This window comes from Hemiscyllium ocellatum, chromosome 11 (assembly GCF_020745735.1).
Source record: "Hemiscyllium ocellatum isolate sHemOce1 chromosome 11, sHemOce1.pat.X.cur, whole genome shotgun sequence".
Taxonomy (NCBI): domain Eukaryota; kingdom Metazoa; phylum Chordata; class Chondrichthyes; order Orectolobiformes; family Hemiscylliidae; genus Hemiscyllium; species Hemiscyllium ocellatum.
The window spans coordinates 60,997,651-61,017,711 of NC_083411.1; the positions used below are offsets into that span (position 1 = coordinate 60,997,651).

General features: G+C 42.9%; 1 protein-coding gene and 1 pseudogene across 1 annotated transcript in view; both read right to left on the reverse strand.

The window, feature by feature from the left end:
- The window catches only part of LOC132820027 (sodium- and chloride-dependent neutral and basic amino acid transporter B(0+)-like), a 640,602-nt pseudogene that overhangs the window by 497,680 nt on the left and 122,861 nt on the right, over nt 1-20,061 (reverse strand).
- Nucleotides 1-20,061, reverse strand: part of LOC132820283 (FERM and PDZ domain-containing protein 1-like) — a 58,855-nt gene that overhangs the window by 32,586 nt on the left and 6,208 nt on the right. The window contains exons 2-6 of the mRNA XM_060832308.1: nt 13,606-13,757; nt 10,434-10,536; nt 6,997-7,042; nt 4,659-4,763; nt 1,964-2,059 (exon numbers count right to left, since the gene is read on the reverse strand). Of these exons, the coding sequence (XP_060688291.1) occupies nt 1,964-2,059; nt 4,659-4,763; nt 6,997-7,042; nt 10,434-10,536; nt 13,606-13,757 (502 nt within the window). The remainder of the gene's footprint in view (nt 1-1,963; nt 2,060-4,658; nt 4,764-6,996; nt 7,043-10,433; nt 10,537-13,605; nt 13,758-20,061) is intronic.

Below are 20,061 nucleotides of genomic sequence, written 5' to 3' on the forward strand. Positions count from 1 at the left end.
AAGGTTATCTCAGAATACAATAGGATCTTGATCAGATGGGTCAATAGGCCGAGGAATGGCAGATGGAGTTTAATTTAGATAAATGTGAGGTGCTGCATTTTGATAGGGCAAATCAGGGCAGGACTTATACACTTAATGGTAAGGTCCTGGGGAGTGCTACTGAACAAAGATACTTAGGAGTGCAAGTGCATAGTTCCTTGAAAGTGGAGTTGCAGGTAGACAGGGTGGTGAAGAAGGCAGTGAAGCAACTTATAAAATACTACATTCAATTCTGGTCACCTTGCTATAAGAAATACATTCTTAAGCTTGAAAGGGTTCAGAAAATGTTAAAAAGGATGTTGCCAGAGTTGGAGGGTTTGAGCTATATGGAGAGGCTGAACTGGCTGGGGCTGTTTTCCCTGGAGTGTCGGAGGCTGAGGGGTGACCTTATAGAGATTTATAGAAATCAGGAGGGGCATGGATAGGATGACTGGTCAAGGTCATTTTCCCAGGATAGGGGAATCCAAAATTAGAGGGCATAGGTTTAAAGTGAAGGGGAAAAGATTTGACAGAGACCTGACAGGCAACTTTTTCACACAGAGGCTGGTGCATGTATGGAATGAGCTGCCAGAGGACGTGTTGCAGGCTGGTACAATTGCAACATTTAAAAGGCATGTGAATGGGTAGATGAATAGGAAGAGATTAGAGGGGTATGGGCCAAATGTTGGCAAATGGGACTAGATCAGATTGGGATATCTGGTCAGCATGGTTGAGTTGGACCGAAGGGTCTCTTTCTGTGCTGCATGACTCCATGACTGTATGACAAGACAATCTAACTCATTTCAGTCAATCAGCCTGTTCCTTGAATTTGGAACCAGTCATTTATTGGATGTTTATGTCTCACCAGTGCTCCCAGAGGAGACCTCTGTTTAAAGGTAAGGTGCTGAATCTAACATTTATCAGAATGATAAATCCAATTCAATCTCACTATTATTTATATTAATGAATACTAGATTGCCCAGAGCAGCTTCCATGGTTAGATAACAAACCTGAGTCTTTACTACACATCATATTGAGGGAAATCACTGAGTGGCTGCAGCTTGTAAAAACATTATGGCACTTGAATGGAAATGTTGATTTACAACATTTAGTGTTCATAAAGCATAAACAAAAATTGTGACAATGGAAAGTAACATTTGTAAACAGGAATGAATGGTCTAGAATTGGTTTTTAAATCAGAGTTAGATTTTAGGTTTTATTGTCACGTGTACTCAAGTATAAAAGTACAGGAGTATGGTGACAAGTCACGATGCCGCCACACACGGCACCACGTTAAGTACAAAGTTAGGTGCAGCACGGTGACTCAGTGGTTAGCACTGCTGCCTCACAGCGCCAGGGACTGGGTTCGATTCCAGCCTCAGGCAACTGTCTGTGTGGGGTTTGCATCTTCTCCCTGTGTTGACGTGGATTTCCTCCGGGTGCTCTGGTTTCCTCCCACAATCCAAAGATGTGCAGGTTAGGTAAATTGTCCATGCTAAATTGCCCACAGTGTTCAGGGATGTGTAGATTAGTCAGGGGAAATGTAAAGTAATAGTGTAGGGGAATAGGTCTGGATGGGATACTCTTCGCAGGGTCAGTGTGGACTTGTTGGGTCAAAGGGCCTGTTTCCACACTGTAGGGATTCTATAAAAGTTCTACCTAGTTACAAACTTTAAGTACAAAAATAGTGAAATAAAGAAAAAAAGCACCATCATCTCTCTCCTATATCTTTGTCACTAATGCTACTTTAATCCATTGACAACTGAATTAAAAGTTTTCACTCATTTACTGCCCTCTCCACCAAGCCTATCCCCAACACCTCCTCCCTCCCTCCTACCCCACCCCCAGTAGATGGTTAAAATTAATAGTACATTCAAAGCTGAGCAAAATCAACAAACGGGAAAATTCACAGCAAGGAACAAAGAACACCTATAGCCGTCATTACCTTCACTGTTGTATTTTTCTCAAATCGAAATGCTTTGGTCTGTCCATTTTCCAAATACACCTTGAGAATACCAGGCATTAAGAGTAGCGAGTTACCCTGTGGGAATGATAAAACGCAAAATTCTAGGATTATTTATGAAAACAGATAAGCAAAATAACATAATAGACTCCTCATTATCTTTGTTACAAATTCTAAAATGAGGGACAGCAGAGAGAGATTGTGTGTACGCATATATAAAATATATAGGTGTGGATGTATTTGTGCGTATGCATGTGTGTGTGCATGCATATATATGTTTCTGTGTATCTTTGTGTGTGTGTATGCATTTGTGTGTGTTGGCCTGTGTGTTTGTATGTGTCTGTGTTTGTGTGTGTCTGCGTATGTGTGCCTGTGTGGGTGTCGGTATCTGTGCTTGTGTGTGTGTGTGTCTGTATCTGTGTCTGTGTGCGTCTGTGCGTGTGTGTGTGTGTGTGTGTGTGTGTGTGTGTGTGTGTGTCTGTGTACCTGTTTTTGTGTTTGTGCTTAGTGATATGTACAGTTTGCCTCCAATATCCCTCCTGAAGTTTCAGATCCAATCTCTCCAGGTATTCATGAACTTCATGCTGTCATTTTGTTCCAAAGTTCACTCACACACACACATCCACAGAAAAGCTCAGCCAATCCTTTGGGATTAAACAACCAAAAAAAACCCCATCACAGCCATAGGAGTTTTCTATGTTTTGTCCGGAGACCAAGCCAAACAAAGCAACTGGTTTGGAGGGACTACACTGAAGATCAGGAATCCAGGGTGGGGTTAAGGTAGTGTGCTTCTTATGCCTAAAGTTTCAGATTTCCAGCCTTATTAAGGGCCTTGTGTTAGGTTTAGATTAGATTCCCTACAGTGTGGAAACAGGCCGTTCGGCCCAACCGGTCCACAACGACCCTCCAACGAGTAACTCACCCAGACCCATCCCTCTCTGACTAATGCACCTAACACTGTGGGCAATTTAGCACGGCCAATACACCTGACTTGCACATCTTTGTGACTGTGGGAGGAAACCGGAGCACCCGGAGGAAACCCACACAGACACGGGGAGAACATGCAAACTCCACACAGACAATCGACCAAGGCTGGAATCAAACCTGGGACTTTGGTGCTGTGAGGCAGCAGTGCTAACCATTGAGCCACTGTGCTGCCCTAAGTAGAGTTGGTAGATCTAATGAAGGACATACAGTTACTTCAGATTAGTGAAAGAAGGCCTCAAAACGTGGCTAGTTGGAGGGCACTAAATTTTGTTCTGGGCATCCAAAAAAGTAGTGGCATAACTGAGAGTTGGCACCATGGTATGAAGTATCAGGGGATCCAAAGTCCACACATGTCTGGAGCACAAACTGTTTTTAATAACCTGATGGGGAAGACACACAGGTTCCTTCCAGTTCCACATTATCTGGAGGGAGGCAGAAGTAGGAAACCACAGACCAGTTATGTGTGGCACCTTATCAAATGCTTTCCAGAAGTCCAGATATACTACATCTACAGGACCTCCATTACCCACTTCACTTGTTACATCTTCAAAGAGTTCTAGCAAATTAAATGAATTACTCTTCACAAAGAAAATGAATTATTCTTCATCAAACCACACTGACTGTGGTGGTTTGTTTTTACTTTACAAATGTAATACCACTTAATAATGAATTCAAACAATTTCCCAATGACAGACAATAAACTAACCATTCTGTGGTTTCCTACTTTCTATTTCCCTCCCGTTTTGAACTATTGTCTTCCATTAGCAATTTTCCAACCACTAGAACCTTTCCAGATTCCAGGACATTTTGGAATACTATAATTAATGTATCCACTATCCCCGCTGTCACTTCCTTTAAGACTATAGGGTATAGGTCATCAGATCCTGGGGACTTGTCTGCCTTTAATCCCAATACTTTGCTCAGAATTTTCTCCCTATTGATGGTGATTGCTACAAATTCTACCTTTTCTATAATCTCTGCATTACCTGTTACAATTGGGATGGTTTCAGTGTCTTCCACTGTGCAAACTGAGGTAAAATATTGATTTAGAGTCTCTGCCATTTCTGTGCTCCCCACTATTAATTCCTCGACCTCGAAAGGGCCAACATTCATCTTAGCTACTCTCCTTTTTATATACTGATAAAATTATTTGCTGTCTGTTTTTATATTTTGAGCTAGTTTTCTTTCATAATTAACCTTCATTCTTTTTATTACTTTTGAATCACCCTTTGCTGGTCTTTAAAAGTTTCCCAATCCTCCAGCCTGCCACTGCTCTTTGCAATATGGCATGCCTTAGTTTTTGCCCTTATGTTATCTTTAACTTCCTTAGTTAGCTATGGATGCATTTATCCCTCTTATATTCTTTTCTTCCTTTCTAAATATCTCCTTTAATGTTCATCAATAGTCCTACATTTTAGTCTTTCCGCATGGCCCACTGGGCCAAATCTGTCGATTTCCCTATGTAATTAGCTTTGTTTAATTCTAAAATACTAGTATGGGACTCAGGTTTCACCAACGCTCGCCACAATCAACATTATTCAGGCCCTCAGGAAGCATAAAACCAATAAGGCACCTAGTGTTATATAGAAAAATACAAGTTACCCAGTCCAGAACATACTGGGAGCAAATCAGATTAATTATAATCTGGCTGAACTAGTCAGTGGGCTAAATGCCTGTGGAAGGCACAAACCTGTATTTGGCCATTGACGATCACTTCCTCAGCAAAGTGTACTTTGACTGGGTTGCTTTTCAATCTGGCTCGCTTTTCTTCAGTAATAAATGATGACTTGGGCCCCTGTATACAAACAGAAACCATGGCACTTAAACAACAGCTTTGGCGTTTTGTGTTGACAATGTGTGGCAATTGGGAAAGCCCTGCACTGATGTTCTGAGTTCCAAAAGTTTGATTGTAACCTAAAATACGAACATACAAACAAGGATCAAGAGAGTAGGCCTATGAGCCTACTTCACTCTTCAATAAAATCACAGCGGTTCTGATTTTATTGTAGGATCCAGGCCCTTCAGCCCAACAAGTCCACCCACCAACACTCCAAAGTGTAACTCACCCAGACCCATTCTCCAACAGTAACCCCTGACTAATTCACCTAACCTACACACCCCTGAATACAATGGGCAATTTAGCACTACCAATTCACCTAACCTACACATCCCTGAATACAATGGGTAATGTAGCACTACCAATTCACCTGACCTACACATCTTTGGACTGTGAGAGTAAACCAGAGCACCAGGAGGAAACCCACACAGACACAGGGAGATTGTGCAAAATCCACATGGTCACCCAAGACTGGATTCGAACCCAGGTTCCTGGCCCTGTGAGGCAGCACTGCTAACCACTGAGCCATCATGCCTCCTCTTGATTTTAACCTCAACTCTACATTCCTGTATCTCCCTGATAATCTTTCAACTCCTCAGTCATCAGGAATCTGTCTATCTCTGCCTTAAAAAATATTTAAATACTCTGCATCCACCACCTCGTGAGGAAGGGAATTCTAAAGGCCCACAACCCTTTGAGAGAAAAAGGGTTTCCTCATCTTTGTTTTAAATGGGTGCCCCCCATTTTAAAATAATGATCTCCAGTTCTCAGATTCTTTCATAGAGGAAACCTGAATTCTTTCAGCATTCACCCGTTCAAGACCCCTTGAGATCTTAAATGTTTTAGTTAATTCACTTATAACTCTTCAAAACTCCACGGGATACAAGCCCATCCTATCTAGCCTCTCCATCTAAGGCAATCCACTTATTCCAGGTATTCCTTCTCTGAACTGCTTCTGATGCGTTAACATCCTTCCATAAGTACAGTGACCAAAACTGTATACAGTACTCCAGATGTGGTCTCCCCAAAGCCCTGTAAAATTAATGTATAATCTCCCTACTCTTGCAGTTAATTCCCTTTGCAATAAACCATTCAAATTGTGCCACGTGACCTTTTGTATCCATCTGAAAGAGGACATGGCATCTCGGTTTAATAATTCAACTCTAAAAGTCTAGTGCTTGCCTCAGTCTTGCACTGAAGCTCATTCAATATCCCCGTAATAGCATGTACTTCTAACTAGATAGAGAGAGCTGGAGGTCTAGTTGATGGGTGCTGCTCCACTTTAGGATATGCTGAGATTAATGATCAAATCTTCATTTGTATCCTGCATGAAGCCTGGAAACTTCTTTGATTATGTAGCTTGATAACACATCACACAAGACAAATAGCCACTGAAGCATGAATCAAACCCTTCTGACGTGAGCTGGTTGAATTTGTGTCAAACTTGGAGCAGTGCACAGTCTCATCAAGCCCCATCAAATGTTAATTGAACATAAAGCACCATCCTGTTCAGAGTCAGGTGGCTTTTTGCAAGCTTACTTCAAGACATCTAGTTCTCTTAATGCTAAGGAAACAGGGTCAATTGAAGTTTGATAGATTTTTATTGGAATACTCAGAGATGAGGTACAGCTGACTGAAGGAACAGGCCAAATAGCCTGCTCCTGTTCCCGTGTCCAAGATCAAGTGCTCACTGTAAATGTCAGCATCCATCCCATCTATAGATTTGTTATATCTGTTAGTTATTTCACTAATAAGTCTTCAAAACTCCACGGGATCCAAGCCCATCCTGTCTAGCCTCTCCATCTAAGGCATGTCATTCAAACTGCCATTGCAAATGCCAGACTAAAGTATTTGGGAATTAATCTGAATCACATCGAGTGGATCTCTCCTGGACTGCAACCGAGTTGTGAATAAACCCATAGAATCCCGACAGTGTAGAAACAGGTCATTTGGCCCAACAGGTCCATACCGACCCTCTGAAGAGTATCCCACCCAGACCCATTCCCCTACCATATAACTCTACATTTCCCCTGACTAATGCACTTAACCCACACATCCCTGAACACTACGGGCAATTTAGTAATTTAATATGGAAACTTCACACAGACAGTCGCCCGAGGCTGGAATCGAACTGATGACCATGAGTAGCATTGGAAAGCTCTGCTTTTAAAAGTCGAAAGATTGTACTTACAGGGGTATTTCGCAGGACAGTCACTGTAACAGTGTTACCACATTCCCTGCAATAAACAATTTGACAAATATTAAAGCAATATGGATCCAATGCAGAAAAAAAAGGACACTTGACTAAAACCTGCAAAATTAAGCTCCTGGCACAGAATATTATTTTCCGGGATCACAGGCTTGAACTTAACAGCAACACATAAGACTCATAAGAGTTGTACAGCGTGGAACCAGACCCTTTTGTCCAACTTGTCCTCACTGACCAGACATCCCAATCTGATCTAGTCCGTCTATCTCACTCAGATTGTAGTTCGATGTTAAAAATAAAATTGCCACGATCTTACAAGCCCCATGGGACTGCTCTCTCATTTGAGAAAGAGAGGTGACTGGTGAATTAGAATTAGGTTCAGTGTCACGTGTGCTCAAGTTACAAAAGTACTGGAGTGCAGTGAAAAGTGTACAATGTCACCAACACACAGTGGCACCTTAAGTAGAAAATACCTAGGTATAAATCTCAGGTATAAAATTAGAGAAAATAAAGAAATAAGTTACAGAACATGACAGATATACACAGTATATGTTAGGAAAATAAGAAATAAAGAAATAAAAAGATTCACAATGCAGTCTTTCTATTGTTGGGGGTGGGGTTCAGAACTAGAGGGCATAAGTTTAGAGTGAGAGGGGAAAGATATAAAAGGGATTGAAGAAGCAACGTGTTCACGCAGAGGGTGGTGAATGTATGGAACGAGCTGTCAGAGGAAGTGGTGGAGGCTGGTACAATTACAACATTTAAAAGGCATCTGGATAGGTATATGAATAGGAAGGGTTTAGAGAGATATAGGGCTAAGCGCTAGCAAATGGTACTAGATTAGGTTAGGATATCTGATCAGCATGGATGAGTTGGAGAAGGGTCTGTTTCTGTGCTGTACATCTCCATGACTCTCTGGCTCTATTAGGGCTTTCTGTAATGGTAGTGGTTTAACTTGAACCTCAGACAAGGGGAAAGGTTGAGAAGGAGAGTCCCTCATGGTAACCAATGTTTACACAAAGACATCAGCATCAGAAACATTTCTGGTAAACAATCGCACTAAAGCTCCAGTGTAAGTCCAGAGTTCAGATACAAAGGGTAAAGATGCCTTCCTATAAGCAGTCTCCCACAGCCCAGATTAAAGCAGAGTGAAGTCTAATGAAGACGTCAGCCTTACACATTCTGGATGTGATCACGAACACATTGGAGATTGAAATACATCCAAAAGAGTACAAGTCATAACTCAGACCATACTTAGTTTTACATATTTGGTTCTTACAAACCCTGCCTCCAATGTTTGGCATGTATTTAAATTGGGATTGCAGTGAGGTTTTCTACACAGGTGGGAACTCCATTCTATATATTCTGCTAAACAGTTCTTAAGATCCAGCCAGACAACACTGTTTAAGCCCAAGACCCTTGATAACACCTTTAACAGGAAGCAAATCAAATTCAGTAAAGTTACTGAGAGATTCTTTTGTAATGATCACCACCTTAGCACTGAATCCTAGAGCTACAAGCATTGGACAGGAGAAATATATTCCAACAAAAGAGGCTCTGGGTTTGACAAATGCACACGCTACATACACCTTGCTTTGGTTTATCATTTATGAACAATCTTTAACTTAAAATGCTTTCTTTAACTACATTTCTGATAGAATACACTGAATTATAAATAGTGGGACTATGGATACAATGGAGAATTCATCTTAGGTAAGCAAGCAAGAATCAACTGTGTGGATAATAGAGTGTTCAACTGTCTGTATTTATGGAGAAATTGGCTGTATGTGTAATGGGGTACTGGTTGTTTGCGTAGGGTACACAACGGAGCATTCAATAGTACTTGGAATGGAGTTCTTGATTGTGTGTATATGGAGTATTTGACTATATGTATATCCAAGTTTTTGACTGTATGTATAACCTGGCAGTGCACATATCAAAGAAGGAGAAAGTGAGGACTGCAGATGCTGGAGATCAGAGTCGAGACTGTGGTGCTGGAAAAACACAGCAGGTCAGGCAGCATCCAAGGAGCAGGGGAGTTGATGTTTCAGGAAAAAGCCCTTCATCAGGAATAAAGGGTTTCTGTTGAAGGGCTTTTGCCTGAAATGTCGATTCTCCTGCTCCTCGAATGCTGCTTGACCTGCTGTGCTTTTCCAGCACCACATTCTTAATGCATATCTAAGCATTCAATTGTGCATACAAGTTTGTCTTTGTATTTGAATTTTCACATGTGTTTAAAATGGGGTATTCAATTATGTTTGCATGTAATAGAGAACTGGCCGGGTGTGTAATGGAATATTCAAACTTGTGTGTGAAAACTTACTCAACTGTCTGTGTAATTGAATTTTCGATTGAAATGTCGACTGTGCGTGCAGCAGAATATTTGTCTCTGTGAGTAACTGAGAACTCAACTGTTTGTCTAATTCAATATATGTAATGGTTTATATTATAGAACACTATTGTGCAAGATGTCTGGGCGAGCTGCTGTAGAACTAAGGAGACATATGACACTCAATTAAGTCTTGTTGGTGATCTCCCTTTAGAACTGCAAACAATTTTCTACACTTTAGCTTTGTTTTATTTTCTGAGTTTGCCACCAACAACTTGCATTTATATAGCACTTTGAAGGTCACAAAACTTCACAATTCAAACTTCATAGCAAGTTCACCTATTAAAGGACTTAAAGACAGCCCTCAAATAAGGTCATAGAGATGTACAGCACAGAAACAGACCCTTCAGTCCAACGTATCCATGCCGAACAGATATCCTAAATTAATCTAGTCCCATTTGCCAGCATTTGGCCCACATCCCTCTCAACCCTTCCTATTCAGATGCCTTTTAAATGTTGCAATTGTACCAGCCTCCACTACTTCCTCTGGCAGCTCATTCCATACATGCAGCACCCTCTGCGTGAAAAGCCCCTTAGGACCCTGTTATATCTTTCCCCTCTCACCCCAAACCTATGCCCTCTGGTTCTGGACTCCCCCACCCAGGGAAAAGTCATTGGCTATTTACCCCAACCAGGCCTCTCATGATTTTATAAACATCTATAAGGTCACCCCTCAGCCTCTGAAGTTCCAGAGAAAACAGCCCCAGCCTGTTCAACCTCTCCCCAGTGCTCAAATCCTCCAACCCTGGCAACATCCTTATAAATCTTTTCTGAAACCTTTCAAGTTTCACAACATTCTTCCGATAGGAAGGAGACCAGAATTGCACGTAATATTCCAAAAGTGGCTTAGCCAATGTCCTGTACATCCACAACATGACATCCCAACTCCTATGTTCAATGCATTGAACAATAAAGGAAACCATAACATCTTCTTCACTATCCTGTCTACCTACGACTCTGGCCATTAATGATTAGCTGGTGGTAACTATTAAAACTTTACATTCAGTGAATGCGCTAAAAGGGTCCTCACCTAATAATGTTATCGATACGTTCCTGGGAAATTGTATCCAGAGGCATGTCGTTAATTTGTAAAATCTGGTCACCTGGGAATAGCTTTCCCTCTCCAGGACCACCTAAGAAGCAAAATGAAGTCAGCATATTTTTGAATGGAGCATTAGTTGTCCCTCACAGAAAGAGGAGAAAAAACTGAAAGTACATGGGAAGCTATTAGCATATGCAAAGGTTAAAAAAAAACAGATAATTATTCATACTTTTTTTTGACAACTGCACATCTTGCTGCCTGAAGCTTGTCTCATCTCAATGAAAAGGGAATGATGCATTTCTCAGATTGTGAAGAGAGAGAGAGAGGTGAATTGTACCTGTTTGTGACTTTCTTATAAAGAACTAGGGAACACAGATAATGTCAATGAAACTAAGGATTCTTGTGTGTGTTGAATAATCACAGCGTAGAACCCGAGGACCAGCATGCTAGAGATCATAAGGAAATTGATATTGGACCAAGGACAGGAGTTCACCAAAATAACCAAAGCAAATCTGCCTGTGTGGAGCTTCTACCTTCCCCCTCCATATCTATGTGGGTTTCCTTCAGGTGCTCCGGTTTCCTGCCAGTCCAAAGATGTGCAGGTTGGGTGGATTGGCCGTGCTAAATTGCCCCATAGTGTGTAGGCTAGGTGGGTTAACTGTGGTAAATGTGGAGTTAAGGAGATTGGGTGAGATGCTGTTCAAATGGTTAGTGCAGACTCAATGGCCCGAATAGCCTCTACCTGCACTGTAGGGATTCAATGATGATTCTATGAAAATAAAGAACAAGTTAAAGGCATGAAAGTGTGACAAATCACCCAGAGCAGAAGATTCCATGCCAGAGTTTTAAAGGAGAATTGGTGCAGACAATGCATATGCCCTGACTGTAACCTATCAAAGCTGAGGAACTGGTCCCATAGACTGAAAAAATTACTCATGTCACTCCAACAGTTGAGAAAGGGAGAAGAACTGCATCAGAGGTCAGATCAGTTTTCCTTCGTGTGAATCCAAGGAAAGTGATGGTACCAAACAGAGTACCAGGCCGTGCACTCAGAGCATGCGCAGATCAACTGGCAGAGGTCTTCTCAGACACCTTCAACCTCTCCCTGCAGCAGGCCACTGTCCCTGCCTGTTTCAAGAGGGCCAACATTATCTCTGTGTCTAAGAAGGCTCATGCTGCATGTCTCAGTGACTCCCGCCCAGTGGCCCGAACTTCAATGGTCATGAAATGCTTTGAAAGGCTGGTCATGGCATTAATCAACTCCAGCCTCTCCACTGCTCTTGACCCACTCCAATTTTCCTATCAGACCAACAGATCCATGTCAGATGCCATATCACTTGCCCTCCACTCCGCCCTAGGACATCTTGACACCAAGAACTGCTACATGAGAATCTTACTCATTGACTACAGTTCAGCTTTCAACACTATTATCCTCTCGAGACTGATTACTAAACTTAGTTATTTCAGACTAAGAGCCACTCTCTGCAACTGGATCCTCAGTTTCCTGACCCACAGGGCACAATCAGTAAAGACTGGGGACAATATTTCATCCTCACTAACGCTCAATGCTGGAGCCCCTAGGGTTGTGCACTCATCCCCCTACTATACTCACTGTATACCCATGATGCGTCACCATGGTGAACTCGGCCCGGACAATCATAAAGGCCAACCTCCTATCTATAGAATCCATCTACCAGGACCGCTGTCAAGGAAAGGCCGCCAGCATTCTCAAAGATCCATCCCACCCTTCAATGTTTTTCTACAACCTCTACCATTGGGGAGGAGGGACAGAAGCCTGAACACACGCACCAGCCAGTTTCGAAACAGTTTCTACCCTACTGTTCTTAGAATACTGAATGGACTCACAAACTCTTAACATTCGCCTGTACCTGTATTTTTGTTTTTGCTGCTGTTTACCTATTGTTCACTTATCTATGCTACTGAACTCGGTGATCTGCCTGTATTGCTCGCAAGACAAAGCTTTCCTCTGTGCCTCGGTACACGAGACAATAAATTAAATTAAATTAAATTCAGAAGCCTGGTGAATTATAGCCCAATTAACCTCACATCTTGCATTGGCAAATATCTAGGCCTATCATTAAGGACAGAGTGGCTGAAGATGTAGCTAATTTTCAGCTGATCAGAGACAGTAGTAAAGGCCCTACAAATCTCTATGAACTTTTTTAAATACGTGAGGAGAGAACCTCTGGGTCCTAACGTCCACTGGTCGTGTCTTACCCTTTGGAAAAAAATCCAGCAATGAGATGATAAGCCACTTTTATGATCTTATTGTGGGGTGGGTTCTTGAGGAAGGGGTCTCAGGAGGAGTTGGAGGCTTGGATAGGGGTGCGGATTTGAGGCCATTCCCTTGCCCCCATCCCTGCCTCCATTGTCACTAGTTGGATAAAATGCAGGCTCTATTCCTTAACCTAGTTTGCAAGTTGTCATGGTTTCTCAGTTTGGAAACTAGGCAGCTTTGTCCACCAGGGGGCAGATAATTTGGAAGGTGACGGGTTAAGGCCCTTAATTGACCATTTTGGTGGAAGTCAAGAAGGCCGTCTATGGATCATTTTAATTAATTACCGAGGTGGCAGGAAGAGGGTGAGGGGCCAAGCCCATTATATCACCTTCTGACCATCTTCAGGGAAGAGAAAATTCCACTTGAAGTATTGTCACCATGGCAAAACTGACAAAGATTGAGAAGAGTTCAGAGTTAATGCTGGAGGTGTTGAGATGGACTGTATCAGTTAAAAGCCCTGGCCCTATCAGACCCTCAGCCCCTCTTGAAAACACTTCAGGCCTTCCCTCAGTTCGATTAGATTACTTACAGTGTGGAAACAGGCCCTCCGGCCCAACAAGTCCACACCGACCCGCCGAAGCGCAACCCACCCAAACCCATTCCCCTACATTTACCCCTTCACCTAACACTACAGGCAGTTTAGCATGGCCAATTTACTTAACCTGCACATTTATGGACTGTGGGAGGAAATCGGAGCACCCGGAGGAAACCCACGCAGACACGGGGAGAATGTACAAACTCCACACAGACAGTCGCCTGATGCTGGAATTGAACCTGTGTCTCTGGCGCTGTGAGGCAGCAGTGCTAACTGCTGTGCTGCCATGCTGCCCACATTGGAACCTCCCATTCCCAGGTATTTACCTGCAGTGACAGACTTCACACATACTGGTGAATCTTCTGAGACCATAAAACCGTAGTCCAGGAGTGGATCTTTGATAATCTTCACTGTGACCTTCAAAGGGCTGCTCGGCTGGTTTGTGTTAGCAGCTGCTCCATCGGCTGGACCTTGATTACTTCAATCACAAACAAAGCAAGGGTCACATTTGTCAATCATTGTCAGAATCTTATTATTTTCCATATTATTTAATCCACCTCTCACCCATCCTCACCACACCCCTTCAATCCCCCATCCCCACCCCCAGCCTGGACTCGGTCAGGTTCCTGCAAAATTCTCACTCGTAGTCTCTCCCCATCGCATTGGCTTTCTGAGAGAGAGGTCATTGTAAAAGGGATTTCCTCTGCTTCTCTGTATCCACCTCAAAACTGACACACCCATTCTCTAGGAACCTGCCAAAACCAGGGTGAAAAATTCCAGCAAGCTGTTTCGAGAATGTCAAAGGATCAGAAGATTCTTGGTGAGTTAATAGAATCAAAGACAGAGGCTATGAGTCACAGAACCTCTGCTCTGTCCAAACTGCAGCAAATTGGCTAGGATGAGATCAAAATGTAGTTAGTGAATAAAACCAGGAAATTTTCAGCAAGTTCGGCAGCATCTGTGGAGAAACTTTCAGGTTAGTGAGTCACTGACACGCCCGTTGAGGTGATTGATCAGTCCATGGTCTAGAATGGCGGAACAGGCTCAAGGGGCTGAATGGTCTGCTCAGGCTCCAATATGCCTTCATCAGAAGTGGGTAAAGTCAGGGTGCAATTTCCCCTCCCTGGAGATGGTGAGGAAAGGGCAAATATTTGGTTGAGTTCACCCAGAGGTGTACTCAGTCCCTTTCTCACCACCTCCACTCCGGGCAGGAAAATCCATGGTGGGCATCCTCAGCCCGCCAACAAGTGAAGCTTTTGAATCACCAGCTAATAGACAATAGACAATAGGTGCAGGAGTAGGCCATTCAGCCCTTCGAGCCTGCACCGCCATTCAATATGATCATGGCTGATCATTCCTAATCAGTATCCACTTCCTGCCTTATCTCCATAACCCTTGATTCCAAGGGCCTAAGCCACTCATTGGGCTGAATACCCTCTCTCCCAGCTGGTGGGAACAGGGCGTGTTTTCTTCACAGGGAAGCTCCACTTGCCTGAATCTGGGGCTAATTGGGACAGGGAGGGTTACTCACCCCATCCCCAATAGTGTCCCCAAAATACCCACTTTCTTACCCACTGGTGAAGCTGGTCATGGTGTGCCACTTGTGCTTCCAACCCTGAGCCTACAAATTTCTGATTGAGCAGTTACCTCTGGGTGGGTGGTGGACAGGGCAAGGATTCAGTGAGCAGGCTCCTGATTGGACAAAGGAGAAGCCCTTAAGTACCAAATTGATGCTCAATCCAATGAACTTTCATGCTGGGGTGATAAAGAGAGCCTAAGTAGGTTAATGTCCCTTGAAGTCACCTATGCCCACACTTAGTACTCACCACATTAAATCCTAGCCTTAGGGATGTACCAGGTTTTAAGCAAATGCAAGGGTAGAGAGTGGAAAGAAAAAAACATGGGATGGTCTGTGCTGAGATTGAAGACTGGACAATAACAAAGGGGGTAATGGTGTTAGGCAAATTAAGTCAGAATGGAACAAATCAAGGAGCAAAACACGAATGTGGAGGAGGGATACACAATGACAACAGAGTCACTGCCACAAGATTGGCTGTTTTCCCTGGAGGCTGAGGGGTGACCTTACAGAGATTTATAAAATCGTGAGGGTAAATAGATAAGGACTTTTCCATGGGGTGGGGGAGTCCAAAACTAGAGGGCAGAGGTTTAAGATGAAAAGGGAAAGATTTAAAAGGGTCCTAAGCGGCAACTTTTTCACACAAAGGGTGGTGTGTGCATGGAATGAGCTGTCAGAGGAAGTGGTGGACATTGGCATAATTACAACAGTGAAAAAGCATCTGGATGGGTATATGAACAGGAAGGGTTTAGAGGGATATGGCTAAGTGCTGGCAAATGGGACTAAATTAAGTTATCTGGTCCTCATGGATGAATTGGATTTAATACTCTTTTCGTGTTGCCCTGACTCTATAAATGATTCAGAGATCTGAATTATTGGGTTAGACATCAAATGGCCATGGGATTTTGATCCAGTGCTGGGAAACTTTGAAAATTACAGTCCCAGACATTATCTTGGAATGCCATCTTCTGGGACAGTTGTGAATTTGAAAGGCTTAGGTTTAATTTTAAAATTTTGAGTGAATTCTCCCACCCTGATGTCATGAGAGTAATGACAAGTGTGGTGACAAAATAAGGTGAGAAAGAAAAAAGTATAGATTTGTATCATTGCAAAAGAAGGTCTTGACTTGCCCTGAGCTTAGAAAGGTGAGTTCAAAGAGGTGACGACCTTATTTCAGTGCATTTGCAGTTCATTAAAAACCCAATTCGGCAGACTTACATCGCTTTTCCAAAACACCTCTCCTCTACCACGAAATGTAGACAGTGAAAATTCCCAACAGAAAGGTCAGAGCCAGTTCCTGACATCTATAGCTTGGTGAAGACCCATCCTGCCATCACCCAATGCACTTCACACATCGATGCTGACATGGCGGATTGACGCTCATTAACTTTAGCACCAGGTTACAGACTGTCAGAGACTATCATCACTCAGACTGCCAGCTGCTTACACACCAAATACAATTCGTGTGCTTTGAGTAAGTGGTGATGTGTGAACGTTAGAGGATCCACCACAGTCATTCAATCACACTATATGGGGATGGTCACAGTCAGTTCAAGTGATGTAGTGTAGTGATTACAGGTAGGTCAGTTGAGGGATCAATCTGTGAGGGTGTGGCCAGTTTTTCTTTGCAATGAGATAAAGGGAGAGACTCAGTATGACAGAGAGGGACACATGAGCGGAAGGAGGTGATGATGAGCAGGAGAGTGTTATGGACCAGACCAGACCAGACCCTCTCAAAATATTTTAAGAAGGTAGCCTAGGCCCTAATTGTTTCTTACCTTAAAGACAGATGTAAAGTGCCATGTCCCGAACACTATTTACTGGTCAAACTACTTGATATTAAACAAAACATAATGTATTCAAATGCTATCATTAAAAGTACAACTAAAGAAAGAAGAACTTAGAATAAATTAACTCGACTGGAAAACTTAACAGAACAATAGATACAACAACTATTATTAATTAACTGTTTCAGTATAGTAGTATTCTATAAACACACCTTTTGGCAAAAAGGCAAATTCAGAAAACAGATCTTGACTCACATGTAATCCAGCAACCTATGAAGAGAACCGCTAGCTTTTGGCTATAATCAAGAGATGGGGAAAATAGGTTCCACTTTTTCAACATCACAATAGCAACCGATGCTGAATTTCAAAACTAAAAAAACTAAAAACTAGAAATCCTGATTTGTGAGAGCTGGCTACACCCATCCAGGCTGCACCTATTATTCCAACTTTAAATAAAAACAAGGCCTCCCAAGTTGTTTACTTTCTAGGCTCTTACTAGCCAATTCGGCACCTCTGCCTTAAAACTTTGCTTAATTGTAACCAGGACAAAGCACACTTCCTAAAGCCACAGCATTGTCACAAGAAGTCATCAGGTGTTCCTAGTGAGTAAGCTGGAAATGCAGAAAGGGTTAGCAGTTTGGGAGGATGTGATGCTGTGAGCCCTTGGGTGGAACACGATGCTTGCAAGTAGTTATGAGCCTTGGCAAAGGCATGTGCCGTATCCTGAGTAAGAGGTAACAGAGAGAAGATGGTGCCACTTGATCTTGCAGAGTGCAGAAAATCTTTTCACTCTGTACACAGCACTGACCCACACTGCTCTTTATGCCAAGGTTGGTTGTCTTTGTTATGGTGTTCCCCTTTGGGGGATGGGGGAGGTGAGCAAGGATAAGGATTCCCATCCTCTCCACCAGACAGCCCAGCAGCACCTTCAGATCTCTGTCCTGGAAGGAGCTTGTCTTTCCCCTTGAGACCGTTTCCAGATCGAGCCCCTGCAGGTCTGAGAGATCAATGCTGATTGGGAGAGTCTGAAGTAGTGGCAGCTGGGCTTTTGGGGCAGGGGTGGGTGGTACAAGGAAACCAGGAGAAGATCTTACCTGGAGCACAGGAAACACGATTTCATGAGAAATGCAGCCATCATCTCACGAGTATAATTAGTGAGGAGAAACGTAGAAGATGGTGTGAGAAAATTGATTGTGGGCCACTGTGAAACTCACTGGCCGTCACACTTTCAGGAGAAATCGGAGAATTTAGCCCGACTTCACTGTATTGGAAAGTACAGGATGTTCAAAGGATGTACTTGACAAAAAGTTTGTAAAAAAGCAACAGATCAGTTCAAATCAGCGAGATTTTTTAAACAAACGCAGAGGAAGTCTCCTTGTTCGGTTTGAATCTGATTAGAATGTTTTTGTTTAATTGGTGGGCAACAAGATTCCGTGCACTGAAGTGTTCCATGCAGACCCCAACTGGATGGCCTAACAGAGGTTACCATAGCAACACCCCTCTGCAGGTCAGGGGAAACAGCAGGGATGGCCTGCTCTACCACTTATTAAAATGTGAATTATAAACAGGGGACTTAGCCAGGTCACGACAGGAGGTGGAAGGAGCGAGCCCTCTACACTGTGCCCTATTTCCAGCCCTCTCCCTGTAACCACATTACGAGGTAAAAACAATGACTGCAGATGCTGGAAACCAGATTCTGGATTAGTGGTGCTGGAAGAGCACAGCAGTTCAGGCAGCATCCAAAGTGCAGCGAAATCGACTTTTCGGGCAAAAGCCCTTCCTGATGACCACACTATAACCACACTACCCCCAACACAAACACACACACAAACACCGCCAGACCAGAACACTGGGAGCAGACCGGAACATCTCACTGTCAACTCTGGTCAGCGACTGGAATCGGGTATTAAAGATGCTTCAGCTCTGAGTGAGAGCCAGTCAGACTATCATGATGCCCATATTAAGAAGCTAGACAGTATAAATATGAACTGTATCTAACCTTTCAAATGTTTCGTACATTGTGACCACCCCCAATCAGTTCTTTGAAAATACCTGAGCTATGTTTGTGGAACAGTCCCCTTCTCTTAATCATCTTGCAATGGGATTTAAGAGTACATTTTACTATTTAGTATTTCTATTTCAAAAGGAATGTACATCAGAAAAAGGTCAGGAGGCCTGACTTCGAGCCTACAGGACTACTGTCCAATGTCTAAGCTACAGTATTCTCTCAACTGTACAGAGATGTGAGCTGATGATCTGTGGGTGAAAATTACTTCTTTAATTGCGCAACAATTTTTCATGAAACAGTCTGGATTGGAACAAAGATGCAGCTTAAAGGAGTAGGGTATTTATGTTACATTAAATTTAATCTGACTTCAGGCTATCAGAAAACCGCTACTTCCAGACAAGGTGATTGACATGATCTCGTGCAGATAAATAATTCATAAAGGCTTTTAACGATGTAGCAATTGTGGCTGTTTGTTATATTATAGACAAGGGAAAATCAAAACTCTCAACAACTGAAAGTGCTTTGTGCTTCTGAAAAGGGTCATTCTGTTTTGTTTGTGAGATTTTATTTACAAAAACGATAATGCTTTTGGTGACAAAATGTAGTTTTATAAATTCAACGTTGACTTGCTTTACAGTACACGGCATGTAATGCCATAATTGAGAGAAATCAGCAAGGTAAAGGCTATGTTGTAAATGTAATATCCATGTTAATTTGCTGAGGCAGGTTCTGAGAATAGAAACCAGGATTTTATAAACCTCCCGGAGGTGGACCAGGAGGTAGAAGAGCTGGTGAAATGATGAGTGGCCATGTGTGATTGGCTGTTTGATGTGATACGGCCAAAAGGGCTTCGGGTTTTTGAAAAGATTCGTAGGGTTATGGATTTGGTCATAGATTCATTCGCTGAACTGGTGTGGTTTTCTGCAGACGTTTTGTCACCTTGCTAGGTGACATCATCAGTGTGTCTTCGATAAAGTGCTGTCGGTCTGTCCTGCCTGGTACTTGTGTGTCTCTGCTTTTTGGTACTTCCAGTTCTGTATCTGAATGGTTTGTATATCAGATCAGTTCAATATGTTTATTGATTGAGTTCCAGCTGGAGTGACAGGCTTTAAGGAATTCTCTCATGTGTCTCTATTTTGCCTGTGCTGGGATGGTTACATCGTCCCAGTTGAATATGTGTCCTTCGTTGTCCGTGTGGGTGGAAATCAGAGTACTGGTTCAGTCTGGCAGTGGGGAGTTGATGCTCATGCATTCATATGGTCAACTTTTCTTCCTGTTTGTCCTATGTACTGTTTTTCACAGGCCTTGCAGGGTATCTTTGTAGATTATGTTCATCCTGTTGAATGGGGGTTTAGATTACTTACAGTGTGGAAACAGGCCCTTCGGCCCAACAAGTCCACACCGACCCGCC